General features: G+C 52.8%; 2 protein-coding genes across 2 annotated transcripts in view; one reads left to right on the top strand and one right to left on the bottom strand.

The window, feature by feature from the left end:
• The window catches only part of HSF1 (heat shock transcription factor 1), a gene marked incomplete at its 5' end in the record, with an annotated part of 92,781 nt that extends 81,049 nt beyond the window's left edge, over positions 1-11,732 (top strand). The window contains 2 exons of the mRNA XM_071420708.1: positions 124-193; positions 10,400-11,732. Of these exons, the coding sequence (XP_071276809.1) occupies positions 124-193; positions 10,400-10,650 (321 nt within the window). The remainder of the gene's footprint in view (positions 1-123; positions 194-10,399) is intronic.
• An 857-nt stretch (positions 11,733-12,589) lies between these two features.
• On the bottom strand, positions 12,590-15,887 carry LOC139586964 (collagen alpha-2(IV) chain-like). The gene is made up of 5 exons (XM_071420707.1): positions 15,532-15,887; positions 13,416-13,769; positions 13,317-13,380; positions 12,897-13,221; positions 12,590-12,825 (listed from the first exon to the last, which is right to left on the bottom strand). The coding sequence occupies exons 1-5, from the start codon at positions 15,885-15,887 to the stop codon at positions 12,590-12,592; spliced, it is 1,335 nt and encodes a 444-aa protein (XP_071276808.1).
• Positions 15,888-17,070: the final 1,183 nt, after the last annotated feature.

The raw sequence follows: 17,070 nt of genomic DNA, 5'->3' as shown, positions 1-17,070 counted from the left end.
CGGGATTTTCCTCTCCGGGATCGTTCCTGGGAACGTTTGGGATGAGCAGGGGCTGAGTTTGGGATCCCTTTAAAACCCCAAAAACCTGGGAATGAGTGGAAATCATTCCCGGAATTCCGACAGATCCAGGATCTCCTCTCGAACCAGGAGCAGCAGAAACCGACGGAGACCGAGCCCGGCACAGGGGACTCCGGTATCCCACGGGAATTTGGGGAATTTTGGAATATTTGGGGTTTTTGGGAATGGGGGACTCTGGTATCCCAATGGGAATTTTGGGGATTTGGGGATCCCATGGGATTTTTGGGAATGGGGGGCTCCAGTATCCCAAAGGGAATTTTGGGATATTTGGGATTTTTAGAAATGGGAAACTCTGGTATCCCAAAGGAATTTGGTGATTTTGGGGATATTTGGGGATGAGGGACTCTGGTATCCCAATGGGAATTTTGGGATTTGGGAATGGGGGACTCCGGTATCCCAATGGGAATTTTGGGATTTGGGAATGGGGGGACTCTGGTATCCCAATGGGAATTTTAGGATTTTTGGGATTTTTAGAAATGGGAAACTCTGGTATCCCAAAGGAATTTGGTGACTTTTGGGATATTTGGGGATGAGGGACTCCGGTATCCCAACGGGAATTTTGGGATTTGGGAATGGGGGGCTCTGGTATCCCAAAGGAATTTGGGGGTTTTGGGATATTTGGGGATGAGGGACTGTGGTATCCCAATGGGAATTTTGGGATTTTTGGGATTTTAATAAATGGGGGACTGTGGTATCCCAAAGGAATTTGGGGGTTTTTGGGATATTTGGGAATGGGGGACTCTGCAATCCCAATGGGAATTTTGGCTATTTACGAATGGGGGACTCCAGTATCCCAAAGGGAATTTTGGGATATTTGGGATTTTTAGAAATGGGAAACTTTGGTATCCCAAAGGAATTTGGTGATTTTTGGGATATTTGGGGATGAGGCACTCTGGTATCCCAATGGGAATTTTGGGATTTGGGAATGGGGAGGCTCTGGTATCCCAATGGGAATTTTAGGATTTTTGGGATTTTTAGAAATGGGAAAGTCTGGTATCCCAAAGGGATTTGGGGATTTGGGGGATATTTGGGGATGAGGGACTGTGGTATCCCAACGGGAATTTTGGGATTTGGGAAATTTGGGGGTTTTGGGGATGAGGGACTGTGGTATCCCAATGGGAATTTGGGGATTTATGGCATTCTTGGGATATTGGGGAATGGGAGACTCGAGTATCCCACTGGGAATTTGGGGGTGTTTGGGAATGGGGGACTCCAGTATCCCAACGGGAATTTGGGGATATTTGGGATATTTGGGATGGGATTGCAATCAGGATTATGTGAGGGGGGTTTTATTAGAATTGGGGTTGGGATATTTGGGATTGGGATTCCCACCCGTGCTGTCCTGGAATTCCAACCTTGAGCTGGGATCATCCCAAACATTCCTGTCCTTCCCAAACATTCCTGTCCATCCCAAACATTCCTGTCTGTCCCAAACATTCCTGTCCTTCCCAAACATTCCTGTCCATCCCAGACATTCCTGTCTGTCCCAAACATTCCTGTCTGTCCCAAACATTCCTGTCCCAAACATTCCTGTCCATCCCAAACATTCCTGTCTGTCCCAGACATTCCTGTCCATCCCAAACATTCCTGTCCCAAACATTCCTGTCCGTCCCAAACATTCCTGTCCATCCCAAACATTCCTGTCTGTCCCAAACATTCCTGTCCATCCCAAACATTCCTGTCCATCCCAGACATTCCTGTCCATCCCAAACATTCCTGTCCATCCCAAACATTCCTGTCCATCCCAAACATTCCTGTCTGTCCCAAACATTCCTGTCCATCCCAGACATTCCTGTCCATCCCAAACATTCCTGTCCATCCCAAACATTCCTGTCTGTCCCAAACATTCCTGTCCATCCCAAACATTCCTGTCCCAAACATTCCTGTCTGTCCCAGACATTCCTGTCTGTCCCAAACATTCCTGTCTGTCCCAAACATTCCTGTCCATCCCAAACATTCCTGTCTGTCCCAAACATTCCTGTCCATCCCAAACATTCCTGTCCATCCCAAACATTCCTGTCCCAAACATTCCTGTCCATCCCAAACATTCCTGTCCATCCCAGACATTCCTGTCCATCCCAAACATTCCTGTCCATCCCAAACATTCCTGTCCGTCCCAAACATTCCTGTCTGTCCCAAACATTCCTGTCCATCCCAGACATTCCTGTCCATCCCAAACATTCCTGTCCATCCCAAACATTCCTGTCCGTCCCAAACATTCCTGTCTGTCCCAAACATTCCTGTCCATCCCAAACATTCCTGTCCCAAACATTCCTGTCCATCCCAGACATTCCTGTCCATCCCAGACATTCCTGTCTGTCCCAGACATTCCTGTCCGTCCCAAACATTCCTGTCTGTCCCAAACATTCCTGTCCATCCCAAACATTCCTGTCCATCCCAGACATTCCTGTCCATCCCAAACATTCCTGTCCATCCTAAACATTCCTGTCCCAAACATTCCTGTCCATCCCAGACATTCCTGTCTGTCCCAAACATTCCTGTCCATCCCAGACATTCCTGTCCATCCCAAACATTCCTGTCCGTCCCAAACATTCCTGTCCATCCCAAACATTCCTGTCCATCCCAAACATTCCTGTCCCAAACATTCCTGTCTGTCCCAAACATTCCTGTCCGTCCCAAACATTCCTGTCCATCCCAGACATTCCTGTCCATCCCAGACATTCCTGTCTGTCCCAAACATTCCTGTCCATCCCAAACATTCCTGTCCATCCCAGACATTCCTGTCTGTCCCAAACATTCCTGTCCATCCCAGACATTCCTGTCTGTCCCAAACATTCCTGTCCATCCCAAACATTCCTGTCCATCCCAAACATTCCTGTCTGTCCCAAACATTCCTGTCCATCCCAAACATTCCTGTCCATCCCAGACATTCCTGTCCATCCCAAACATTCCTGTCCATCCCAGACATTCCTGTCCATCCCAAACATTCCTGTCCATCCCAAACATTCCTGTCCGTCCCAGACATTCCTGTCCATCCCAAACATTCCTGTCCCAAACATTCCTGTCCATCCCAGACATTCCTGTCCATCCCAAACATTCCTGTCCATCCCAGACATTCCTGTCCGTCCCAAACATTCCTGTCCATCCCAAACATTCCTGTCCATCCCAGACATTCCTGTCCGTCCCAGACATTCCTGTCCATCCCAAACATTCCTGTCCATCCCAGACATTCCTGTCCATCCCAAACATTCCTGTCCATCCCAGACATTCCTGTCCATCCCAAACATTCCTGTCTGTCCCAAACATTCCTGTCCATCCCAGACATTCCTGTCTGTCCCAAACATTCCTGTCCATCCCAAACATTCCTGTCTGTCCCAGACATTCCTGTCCATCCCAAACATTCCTGTCTGTCCCAAACATTCCTGTCCATCCCAGACATTCCTGTCTGTCCCAAACATTCCTGTCCATCCCAGACATTCCTGTCCATCCCAAACATTCCTGTCTGTCCCAAACATTCCTGTCCATCCCAAACATTCCTGTCCATCCCAAACATTCCTGTCCCAAACATTCCTGTCCATCCCAAACATTCCTGTCTGTCCCAAACATTCCTGTCCGTCCCAAACATTCCTGTCCCAAACATTCCTGTCCATCCCAAACATTCCTGTCCATCCCAAACATTCCTGTCTGTCCCAAACATTCCTGTCCATCCCAGACATTCCTGTCCATCCCAAACATTCCTGTCCATCCCAGACATTCCTGTCCATCCCAGACATTCCTGTCCATCCCAAACATTCCTGTCCCAAACATTCCTGTCCATCCCAGACATTCCTGTCTGTCCCAAACATTCCTGTCCGTCCCAAACATTCCTGTCCATCCCAAACATTCCTGTCCATCCCAGACATTCCTGTCCATCCCAAACATTCCTGTCCATCCCAGACATTCCTGTCTGTCCCAAACATTCCTGTCCATCCCAGACATTCCTGTCCATCCCAAACATTCCTGTCCATCCCAGACATTCCTGTCCATCCCAAACATTCCTGTCCCAAACATTCCTGTCCATCCCAGACATTCCTGTCTGTCCCAAACATTCCTGTCCGTCCCAAACATTCCTGTCTGTCCCAAACATTCCTGTCCATCCCAAACATTCCTGTCCGTCCCAGACATTCCTGTCCGTCCCAAACATTCCTGTCCATCCCAAACATTCCTGTCCATCCCAAACATTCCTGTCCATCCCAAACATTCCTGTCTGTCCCAGACATTCCTGTCCATCCCAAACATTCCTGTCCATCCCAGACATTCCTGTCCGTCCCAAACATTCCTGTCCCAAACATTCCTGTCCATCCCAAACATTCCTGTCCCAAACATTCCTGTCCATCCCAAACATTCCTGTCCATCCCAGACATTCCTGTCTGTCCCAAACATTCCTGTCCGTCCCAAACATTCCTGTCCCAAACATTCCTGTCCATCCCAAACATTCCTGTCCATCCCAGACATTCCTGTCTGTCCCAAACATTCCTGTCTGTCCCAAACATTCCTGTCCATCCCAGACATTCCTGTCCATCCCAAACATTCCTGTCCATCCCAGACATTCCTGTCTGTCCCAAACATTCCTGTCCATCCCAAACATTCCTGTCCGTCCCAAACATTCCTGTCCGTCCCAAACATTCCTGTCCATCCCAAACATTCCTGTCCGTCCCAAACATTCCTGTCCCAAACATTCCTGTCCATCCCAGACATTCCTGTCCATCCCAGACATTCCTGTCCATCCCAAACATTCCTGTCCATCCCAGACATTCCTGTCAGTCCCAAACATTCCTGTCTGTCCCAGACATTCCTGTCCATCCCAGACATTCCTGTCCATCCCAAACATTCCTGTCCGTCCCAAACATTCCTGTCCATCCCAAACATTCCTGTCCATCCCAAACATTCCTGTCTGTCCCAAACATTCCTGTCCATCCCAAACATTCCTGTCCCAAACATTCCTGTCCATCCCAGACATTCCTGTCTGTCCCAAACATTCCTGTCCATCCCAAACATTCCTGTCCATCCCAAACATTCCTGTCCCAAACATTCCTGTCCATCCCAAACATTCCTGTCCATCCCAGACATTCCTGTCTGTCCCAGACATTCCTGTCCATCCCAAACATTCCTGTCTGTCCCAGACATTCCTGTCCATCCCAAACATTCCTGTCCATCCCAGACATTCCTGTCTGTCCCAGACATTCCTGTCCATCCCAAACATTCCTGTCCATCCCAAACATTCCTGTCCGTCCCAAACATTCCTGTCTGTCCCAAACATTCCTGTCCATCCCAAACATTCCTGTCCCAAACATTCCTGTCCGTCCCAAACATTCCTGTCTGTCCCAAACATTCCTGTCCATCCCAAACATTCCTGTCCCAAACATTCCTGTCCATCCCAAACATTCCTGTCCCAAACATTCCTGTCTGTCCCAAACATTCCTGTCTGTCCCAAACATTCCTGTCCATCCCAAACATTCCTGTCTGTCCCAAACATTCCTGTCCATCCCAAACATTCCTGTCCATCCCAAACATTCCTGTCCCAAACATTCCTGTCTGTCCCAAACATTCCTGTCCATCCCAAACATTCCTGTCCATCCCAGACATTCCTGTCCATCCCAAACATTCCTGTCCATCCCAAACATTCCTGTCCATCCCAAACATTCCTGTCTGTCCCAAACATTCCTGTCCCAAACATTCCTGTCCATCCCAAACATTCCTGTCCGTCCCAAACATTCCTGTCCCAAACATTCCTGTCCATCCCAAACATTCCTGTCCATCCCAGACATTCCTGTCCATCCCAAACATTCCTGTCTGTCCCAAACATTCCTGTCCATCCCAGACATTCCTGTCCATCCCAGACATTCCTGTCCATCCCAAACATTCCTGTCCGTCCCAAACATTCCTGTCCGTCCCAAACATTCCTGTCCATCCCAGACATTCCTGTCCATCCCAGACATTCCTGTCCATCCCAGACATTCCTGTCTGTCCCAAACATTCCTGTCCATCCCAAACATTCCTGTCCATCCCAGACATTCCTGTCCCAAACATTCCTGTCTGTCCCAAACATTCCTGTCCGTCCCAAACATTCCTGTCCATCCCAAACATTCCTGTCTGTCCCAGACATTCCTGTCCATCCCAAACATTCCTGTCCGTCCCAAACATTCCTGTCCATCCCAGACATTCCTGTCCATCCCAAACATTCCTGTCCATCCCAAACATTCCTGTCTGTCCCAAACATTCCTGTCCATCCCAAACATTCCTGTCCGTCCCAAACATTCCTGTCCATCCCAAACATTCCTGTCCATCCCAGACATTCCTGTCTGTCCCAAACATTCCTGTCCATCCCAAACATTCCTGTCTGTCCCAAACATTCCTGTCCATCCCAAACATTCCTGTCTGTCCCAAACATTCCTGTCCATCCCAAACATTCCTGTCTGTCCCAGACATTCCTGTCCATCCCAAACATTCCTGTCCATCCCAAACATTCCTGTCTGTCCCAGACATTCCTGTCCATCCCAGACATTCCTGTCCATCCCAAACATTCCTGTCCCAAACATTCCTGTCCATCCCAGACATTCCTGTCCATCCCAAACATTCCTGTCCATCCCAGACATTCCTGTCCATCCCAAACATTCCTGTCCATCCCAGACATTCCTGTCTGTCCCAAACATTCCTGTCCATCCCAGACATTCCTGTCCATCCCAAACATTCCTGTCCATCCCAAACATTCCTGTCTGTCCCAAACATTCCTGTCCATCCCAAACATTCCTGTCCGTCCCAAACATTCCTGTCCCAAACATTCCTGTCCATCCCAGACATTCCTGTCCATCCCAAACATTCCTGTCCATCCCAAACATTCCTGTCTGTCCCAAACATTCCTGTCCATCCCAGACATTCCTGTCTGTCCCAAACATTCCTGTCCATCCCAAACATTCCTGTCCATCCCAAACATTCCTGTCCCAAACATTCCTGTCCATCCCAGACATTCCTGTCTGTCCCAAACATTCCTGTCCGTCCCAAACATTCCTGTCCATCCCAAACATTCCTGTCCATCCCAGACATTCCTGTCCATCCCAAACATTCCTGTCCGTCCCAAACATTCCTGTCCATCCCAAACATTCCTGTCTGTCCCAAACATTCCTGTCCATCCCAAACATTCCTGTCCGTCCCAAACATTCCTGTCTGTCCCAAACATTCCTGTCCATCCCAAACATTCCTGTCCATCCCAGACATTCCTGTCCATCCCAAACATTCCTGTCCATCCCAAACATTCCTGTCCCAAACATTCCTGTCCATCCCAAACATTCCTGTCCCAAACATTCCTGTCCATCCCAAACATTCCTGTCCGTCCCAAACATTCCTGTCTGTCCCAAACATTCCTGTCCGTCCCAAACATTCCTGTCTGTCCCAAACATTCCTGTCCATCCCAAACATTCCTGTCCATCCCAAACATTCCTGTCCATCCCAAACATTCCTGTCCATCCCAGACATTCCTGTCCATCCCAAACATTCCTGTCCATCCCAGACATTCCTGTCCATCCCAAACATTCCTGTCTGTCCCAAACATTCCTGTCCATCCCAGACATTCCTGTCTGTCCCAAACATTCCTGTCTGTCCCAAACATTCCTGTCTGTCCCAAACATTCCTGTCCATCCCAAACATTCCTGTCCGTCCCAAACATTCCTGTCTGTCCCAAACATTCCTGTCTGTCCCAGACATTCCTGTCCATCCCAAACATTCCTGTCCATCCCAGACATTCCTGTCCATCCCAGACATTCCTGTCTGTCCCAAACATTCCTGTCCATCCCAAACATTCCTGTCCGTCCCAAACATTCCTGTCTGTCCCAGACATTCCTGTCCATCCCAAACATTCCTGTCCATCCCAAACATTCCTGTCCGTCCCAGACATTCCTGTCCATCCCAAACATTCCTGTCCATCCCAGACATTCCTGTCCATCCCAAACATTCCTGTCTGTCCCAAACATTCCTGTCCATCCCAAACATTCCTGTCTGTCCCAAACATTCCTGTCCATCCCAAACATTCCTGTCCATCCCAAACATTCCTGTCCGTCCCAGACATTCCTGTCTGTCCCAAACATTCCTGTCCATCCCAGACATTCCTGTCTGTCCCAAACATTCCTGTCCATCCCAAACATTCCTGTCTGTCCCAGACATTCCTGTCCATCCCAGACATTCCTGTCCATCCCAGACATTCCTGTCCGTCCCAAACATTCCTGTCCGTCCCAAACATTCCTGTCTGTCCCAAACATTCCTGTCCCAAACATTCCTGTCCATCCCAGACATTCCTGTCCCAAACATTCCTGTCCATCCCAAACATTCCTGTCTGTCCCAAACATTCCTGTCCATCCCAAACATTCCTGTCTGTCCCAAACATTCCTGTCTGTCCCAAACATTCCTGTCCGTCCCAAACATTCCTGTCTGTCCCAAACATTCCTGTCCATCCCAAACATTCCTGTCCATCCCAAACATTCCTGTCCATCCCAGACATTCCTGTCCATCCCAAACATTCCTGTCCGTCCCAAACATTCCTGTCCATCCCAAACATTCCTGTCTGTCCCAAACATTCCTGTCCATCCCAGACATTCCTGTCCATCCCAAACATTCCTGTCCATCCCAGACATTCCTGTCCATCCCAGACATTCCTGTCCATCCCAAACATTCCTGTCCATCCCAGACATTCCTGTCTGTCCCAAACATTCCTGTCTGTCCCAAACATTCCTGTCCATCCCAGACATTCCTGTCCATCCCAGACATTCCTGTCCATCCCAAACATTCCTGTCCATCCCAGACATTCCTGTCCGTCCCAAACATTCCTGTCTGTCCCAAACATTCCTGTCCAACCCAGACATTCCTGTCCCAAACATTCCTGTCCCAAACATTCCTGTCCGTCCCAAACATTCCTGTCTGTCCCAGACATTCCTGTCCATCCCAGACATTCCTGTCTGTCCCAAACATTCCTGTCTGTCCCAGACATTCCTGTCCATCCCAAACATTTCTGTCTGTCCCAGACATTCCTGTCCATCCCAAACATTCCTGTCCATCCCAAACATTCCTGTCCATCCCAAACATTCCTGTCTGTCCCAGACATTCCCTGCAGCTGCTGTTGCTGGTGGATTCTCCCAATCCCAGTCTCCCATTTCCAATCCCACAATCCCAAATCCCCAGTCCCAATCCTGCTTTCCCAATCCCAAATTCCCATTGTTCCAGGGAAGCAGCTGGTGCCCTGCTCAGTGCCTGATCCCAATCCCACATTCCCAATCCCATTTATCCCATTCCCAATCCCCCACTCCCAGTCCCCCAATCCCAAATTCCCATTGTTTCCCAGGGAAGCAGCTGGTGCCCTGCACAGTGCCTGATCCCAATCTCACATTCCGAATCCCAAATTCCCATTTTTGCAATCTCAAATTCCCGTTGTTTCCCAGGGAAGCAGCTCGTTCTTTGCACTGTCCAGCCACTATTCCTGGTGGATGATCCCAATCCCATTTATCCCAATCCCAAATTCCCATTTTCCAAGGAACCAACTGGTGCCCTGCACAGTGCACGATCCCAATCCCAATCCCAATCCCACACTCCTAATCCCATTCCCACAATCCCACATTCCCAATCCCGAATTCCCATTGTTCCAGGGAGGCAGCTGGTTCCCTGCTCAGTGCCTGATCCCAGTCCCACATTCCCAATCCCACATTCCCCCATTCCCATTCCCAATCCCAAATTCCCATTTCCCAGGGAAGCAGCTGGTGCCCTGCTCAGTGGATTCTCCCAATCCCAAATTCCCAAACCCACATTCCCGATCCCAAATTCCCAATCCCATATTCCTGTTGTTTCCCAGGGAAGCAGTTGGTTCCCTGCACCGTCCAGCCCCTGTTCCTGGTGGATTATCCCAAATTCCCAATCCCACATTCCCAAATTCCCATTTTTCCCATTGTTTTCCAGGGAAGCAGCTGGTTCCCTGCACCGTCCAGCCGCTGTTCCTGGTGGATTATCCCACATTCCCAATCCCAAATTCCCACATTCCCATTGTTTCCCAGGGAAGCAGCTTGTTCCCTGCACCGTCCAGCTGCTGTTCCTGGTGGATTATCCCAAATTCCCATTTTTCCCAAATTCCCATTTTTCCCATTGTTTCCCAGGGAAGCAGCTCGTTCCCTGCACCGTCCAGCCGCTGTTCCTGGTGGATTATCCCAAATCTCCAATCCCAAATTCCCATTTTTCCCATTGTTTCCCAGGGAAGCAGCTGGTTCCTGCACCGTCCAGCCGCTGTTCCTGGTGGATTATCCCACATTCCCAATCCCAAATTCCCATTTTTCCCATTGTTTTCCAGGGAAGCAGCTGGTTCCCTGCACCGTCCAGCCGCTGTTCCTGGTGGATTCCAGCGCCGTCGACGTCGGCTCCGGGGATCTCCCGATATTTTTCGAGCTGGGGGAGGGCCCCCCGTGCTTCCCGGACGGGGACGAGTACCCCGAGGAGTACCCGGAGGAGTACCCGGAGGAGTACCCCGAGGAGTACCCCGAGGAGTACCCCGAGGATCCCGCGCTGCTCCCGCCCACGCCCAAGGACCCGGCCGTGTCCTAAGGCCGGCACCGGGCACAGGGACAGCGTCCCAAAAACAAACAAAAACAAACACAAAAAAACCCAAAAAACTGGGATCCCAAAAAAAACAAAAAAAAGAAAAAAAAGGGAAGGAAGCCCCGAGTGACCTCATCCTGCTGCGCTCGGAACCCGGAGCCGGCGCCACCCTCGGGGCCATTCCGGAGGGTTCCGGGGAGTTCTGGAGGATCCTAAATCGTCCCTGGGGGATCCTGGAGCATCCCAGAGGATCCCAGGGAATCCTGGAGCGTCCCAGAGGGTCCTGGGGAATCCTGGAGCGTCCCAGGGAATCCTGGAGCATCCCAGAGGATCCTGGGGAATCCTGGAGCGTCCCTGGGGATCCTGTGGGATTCTGGGGCATCCCAGAGGATCCTGGGGGATTCTGGAGCGTCCTGGAGAACTCTGGGAAACCCCGGAGGATCCCGGAGGATCCTAAACCATCCCAGGGAATTCCGGGAAATCCCGGAGGATCCAGGGGGATTGTGGAGCGTCCTGGAGAATTCTGGGAAATCTCAGAGGATCCTGGGGAATCCTGGAGTGTCCCAAAGGATCCCGGGGGATCCTGGAGCATCCCAGAGGGTCCTGAAGCATCCCAGAGGATCCCAGGGAATCCTGGAGCATCCTGGAGAACTCTGGGAAACCCCGGAGGATCCTAAACCGTCCCAGGGAATTCCGGGAAATCCCAGAGGATCCCGGAGGATTGTGGAGCATCCTGGAGAATTCTCGGAGGATCCTGGAGGGTCCTTGAGGATCCCAGGGAATCCTGGAGAATTCTGGGAAATCCCAGAGGATCCCAGGGAGTCCTGGAGGATCCCAGAGGGTCCTAAACCATCCCTGGGAAATCCTGGAGGATCCCGGACAATTCCAGGAAATCCCAAAGGATCCTGGAGCGTCCCGGGGAATCCTGGAGGAACCCAGAGGGTCCCAAGGAGTCCTGGAGGGTCCTGGAGAATTCCAGGAAATCCCAAAGGATCCTGGAGGGTCCCAGATCATCCTGGGAGTTTACAGAAGATCCCAGGAAATCTTGGAGCATCCCAGAAAATCTTGGAGCATCCCAAATCATCCCAGGGAATCCTGGAGCATTCCAGGGCATCCCAGAGGATCCCAGAAAATCCTGGAGCATCCTGAAGGATCCCAGGGACCCAGAGAGCAGCAGAACCCCGGGATCTGGGGGAGCTGAAATCCAGGGATCCCCAAATCCCAAAATATCCCAGAAAAAAACAGCGCCTGAAATCCACGGGGTCCTGAAATAGCCCAAAATCCAGCGGATCCCAAAATCCTGGATTATCCCAGGAAAAAACAATGCCCAGAATCCACAGGGTCTTGAAAGAGCCCAAAATCCAGCGGATCCCAGAATATCCCAGAAAAGAAACAGTGCCCAAAATCCATGGGGTCCTGAAATCGCCTGAAATCCAACAGATCCCTAAATCCAGCGGATCCCAAAATCCTGGATTATCCCAGGAAAAAAACAGTGCCCAAAATCCACGGGGTCCTGAAATAGCCCCAAATCCAGCGGATCCCTAAATCCAGTGGATCCCAAACTCCCAGGGAAGCCTGGAATGCCCCAGGATCCCAAAATCCAGCAGATCCCAAAATCCTGGAAATTGAATCCAACCCCAAAGCCCGGCAGCGCCTGAACCCCACAGGACCCCAAAATCCCACGGGACCCCAAAATCCCACGGGACCTTGGAGACCAGGAGGACCCCAAAATCCACTGGGATCCCAGCATCCCATGGAACCCCAAAACCTGGCAGGGCCCGAACACCCCAGCACCCCAAAATCCCACAGGACCCCAAAATCCCACAGGAACCCCAAATCGGGCAGTACTGGGCTGGGGGGGAACCCCAAAATCCTGTGGGACCCCAGAATCCCACAGGACCCCAAAATCCCACAGGACCCCAAAATCTGGCGTTGCCTGAACCCCTCAGGACCCCAAAACCTGGCAGTGCTGGGATGGGGGGGACACCCCAAAATCCTGTGGGATCCCAAAATCTGTCACTGGCAGGAGACGCCCAAAGCCGGGGGGACCCCAAAACCCCGAGGTGCCCCAAAACCTGGCAGTGCCCCAAGTCCCACGGGACCCCAAAGCCAGGGGGACCCCAGAGTCCTGTGGGATCCCAAACTCCCGTGGGACCCCAAAATCCAGCGGGACCCCAAAACCTGGCAGTGCCCAAACACCCCAGCACCCCAAAATCCAATGGGACCCCCAAAATCCCCCGGGACCCCAAAACCTGGCAGTGCCCGAACACCCCGGGACCCTAAAATCCAATGGGACCCCAAAATCCCACAGGACCCCAAAACCCGGCAGTGCCACAAGATGCCCAAAGCCAGGGGGACCCCAAGATCATGGGGGACCCCAGAATCCAGCGACGCCCCAGAACCTGGCAGCGCCCGAACACCCCAGCACCCCAAAATCCAATGGGACCCCAAAATCCCGTGGGATCCCAAATCCCATGGGACCCCTGAGGCCAAGAAGACCCCAAAATCCAATGGGACCCCAAAATCCTGTGGGATCCCAAAATCCCAACGCACCCCAAAACCCAGCAGTGCAAGACCCTCAGAGCCAGGGGGACCCCAAAATCCTCTTTAATCCCTGAATCCAGAGGGATCCCAAAGCTCCAAGGTGCCCCAAAACCTGGCAGTGCCCAAACACCCCAGCACCCCAAAATCCAATGGGACCCCAAAATCCCGTGGGATCCCAAATCCCATGGGACCCTTGAGGCCAAGAAGACCCCAAAACCCCAATGCACCCCAAAACCGGGCAGTGCCACAAGACTCCCAGAGCCAGGGGGACCCCAAAATCCTCTTTAATCCCTGAATCCAGTGGGATCCCAGAATCCAGAGGGATCCCAAAGCTCCAAGGTGCCCCAAAACCTGGCAGGGCCCAAACACCCCAGCACCCCAAAATCCAATGGGACCCCAAAATCCCACGGGACCCCAAAACCCGGCAGTGCCCAGAGCAAGTGGGACCCCAAAATCCCGGGGTGCCCCAAAACCCGGCGGTGCCCAAATCCCACGGGACCCCAATTCCAACCTCTCCAGCTCCTGCTGGAAAATTCCCGGGGTTTATTCCTTGTTCCCCTCGGGGGGATCCCGCTGGAATTCTGGGGGATCCCGATGGAATTCTGGGAAATCCGCCTGGAATTTTGGGAGATCCCGCTGGAATTTTGGGGCACCCCACTGGAATTCTGGGAAATCTGCTGGAGTTTTGAGGGGATCCTGCTGGAATTCTTGGAAATCCCGCTGGAATTCCAGGGAGATCCCGCTAAAATTCTGAGGGATCTGCTGGAATTCCACAGGATCCCGCTGGAATTCTGAGAAATCCGATGGAATTTTGGGGGATCCCACTGGAATTGTGGGGGATCCAATTGGAATTCCAGAGGATCCCGCTGGAATTTTGGGAAATCCTGCTGGAATTTTGGGGGGATCCCACTGGAATTCCAAGGGGTCTGCTGGAATTCTGGGAGATCCTTCTGGAATTCTGAGAAATTCACTGAAATTTTGGAAAATTCACTGGAATTCCAGAGGATTGTGCTGCAATTCCAGGGGGATCCCGCTGGAATTTTGCGGGATTCTGCTGGGACTGTGGGAAATCCACTGGAATTTGGGGGATCCCCTGGAATTCTGAGGGATCCCATTGGAATTTTGGGAAAAATCCACTAGAATTTTGTGGGATCCTGCTGGAATTCCAGGGGATCCCACTGGGATTTTGGGGAGACCCTGCTGGGGTCCTGGGAAACCCACTGGACTTTTGGGGGATCCAATTGGAATTCTGGGGGCTCCCATTCTAATTTCATGAGATCTTGCTGGAATCTGGGGGGGATCCCCTTGGAATTCTAGGAAATCCCGCTGGAATTGCAGGAAATCCCGCTGGAATTTGGGGGGATCCTGCCGGAATTCCAGGGGGTCCCACCGGAATTCCGGGAAATCTGCTGGAATTCGGGCGGATCCTGCTGGAATTCTGAGAAATTCGCTGAAATTCTGGGAAATTCGCTGGGATTTTGGGGGATCCCACTGGAATTCTGGGAAATCTGCTGGAATCCTGGGCGATCCCCCTGGAATTCTGGGGGATCCCGGTTCGGTGTTCCTGGATTTTCTGGCTCCAGCTCTGGGATTTGTCCCCAGGCCTCGGGATTGGGAGCAGCGACCCCGGAACTGAACCTGGGAATTTTACACGTGAGAAGGACCCGGATCCCACACGGGATCGAGTCGGGATCCCAGGTGGGAATGGCTGAATTCTGTGTGGGATCAGGTCGGGATCCCATGTGGGAATGTTGGGAACATGTCGGGATCCCATATAGGGAATGCTGGGGTCCCGTTTGGGAATGCCCAAATTCCATGTGGGAATGTCGGGACCCTGTGTGGGAATGCCTGAATTCCATATGGGATCCCATATGGGAATGTTGGGTCCTGGTGTGGGAATGTTGGGATCCCATTCTGGAGTGTCCGGATCCCGTGTGGGAACGCCAGGATTCCATGTGGGAATGTCGGGATCCCCGTGTGGGAACACCAGGATCCAAGTTCCATGTGGGATCCCATATTGGAATGCCCAAATTCCATGTGGGAATGTTGGGATCCCATTCGGGGATGTCAGGATCCCGTGTGGGAAAGCCAGGATCCCATATGGGAATGTCAGGATCCCATGTAGGAGTGGCGGGATCGCATGTGGGAGTGTTGGGATTCCACGTGGGAGTGTCGGGATCCCACACGGGAATGTCGGGATCCCATGTGGGATCCCGTGTGGGAACGCTGGGATTCCACGTGGGAACATTGGGATCCCATGTGGGACTGTTCCAATTCTGCATGGGAACATTGGGATTCCGTGTGGGAACATCAGGATTCCATGTGGGAACACCGGGATCCCACATGGGAACATCGGGATCCCGCGTGGGACTGTCCAAATTCCGCATGGGAACGTCAGGATCCTGTGTGGGACTGTCCAAATTCCGCATGGGAATGTCGGGGTTCCGTGTGGGACTGTCCAAATTCCATGTGGGAATGTCAGGATTCCACGTGAGAACGTCGGGATCCCGTGTGGGACTGTCCAAATTCCGCGTGGGAATGCCGGGATCCCACATGGGAACATCGGGATCCCGCGTGGGACTGTCCAAATTCCACATGGGAATGTCGGGATCCCACATGGGAATGCCGGGGTTCCGCGTGGGGCTGTCCAAATTCCGCGCGGGATCGTGGGGGTCCCGGTGGCAGTGCCGGGGTTCCATGTGGGACCGTCCCAATTCCGTGTGGGATCGTGGGGGTCCGGGTGGGAATGCCGGGGTTCCATGTGGGACCGTCCCAATTCCGTGCGGGATCGTGGGGGTCCGGGTGGGAATGCCGGATCCCGTGGGGCCGTCCCAATTCCGTGCGGGATCGTGGGGGTCCCGGTGGCAATGCCAGGGTTCCGTGTGGGACCGTCCCAATTCCGTGCAGGATCGTGGCGGTCCCGGTGGCAGTGCCGGATCCCGTGGGACTGTTCCCAATTCCGTGTGGGATCGTGGGGGTCCCGGTGGGAATGCCGGGGTTCCGTGTGGGACCGTCCCAATTCCGTGCGGGATGGTGGGGGTCCCGGTGGCAATGCCGGATCCCGTGGGGCCGTGCGCTCTCTCTGTGTCTCTGTCTCTGTCTCTCTATAAACGCTCGGCTCCAGCGCCTCCCGCCCGCTCCCGACTCACTGCGGGGCCCGGGGGAGCCGCGGGAACGGGGATCCGGGAATGGGGAGCAACGGGGATGGGGAATGGGAATGGGGATGGGGATCTGGGAATGGGAATCTGAGCATGGGGATCTGGGCACAGGAATGGGGATCCGGGAATGGGGATCTGGGAATGGGGATCCGGGAATGGGGAATGGGGATCTGGGAATGGGTATGGGGATCTGGGAATGGGGATCCAGGCACGGGAATGGAGATCTGGGAACGGGGATCCAGGATTGGGGATTAGGGAATGGGGATACAGGAATGGGGATCTGCACATGGGGATGGGGATACGGGAATGGGGATCTGGGAATGGGGATCCAGGAACAGGAATGGGGATACGGGAATGGGGATGGGGATCCGGGAACGGGGATCCAGGGATGGGGATACGGGCACAGGAATGGGGATCCGGGAACGGGGATCCAGGATTGCGGATTAGGGAATGGGGATCTGAGAATGGCGGTGGGGATCTGGAACAGGGAATTGGCATCTGGGCACGGGAATGGGGATCTGGGCACGGGAATGGGGATCCGGAGCAGGGAATGGGGATCCGGGCATGGGAATGGGGATCAGGGCATGGGAATGGGGATCTGGGCACGGGAATGGGGATCCGGGCATGGGAATGGGGATCCGGAGCAGGGAATGGGGATCCGGAGCAGGGAATGGGGATCCGGAGCAGGGAATGGGGACCCAGCCTCGCGAGCTGGGATCCAGAG

Source organism: Agelaius tricolor, unplaced genomic scaffold, assembly GCF_023055355.1.
Source record: "Agelaius tricolor isolate 1412-34295 unplaced genomic scaffold, bAgeTri1.0.p SCAF_157, whole genome shotgun sequence".
Taxonomy (NCBI): domain Eukaryota; kingdom Metazoa; phylum Chordata; class Aves; order Passeriformes; family Icteridae; genus Agelaius; species Agelaius tricolor.
Note: the sequence above shows the minus strand (reverse complement) of the source record. Positions and strands in the feature narration are given on the sequence as shown.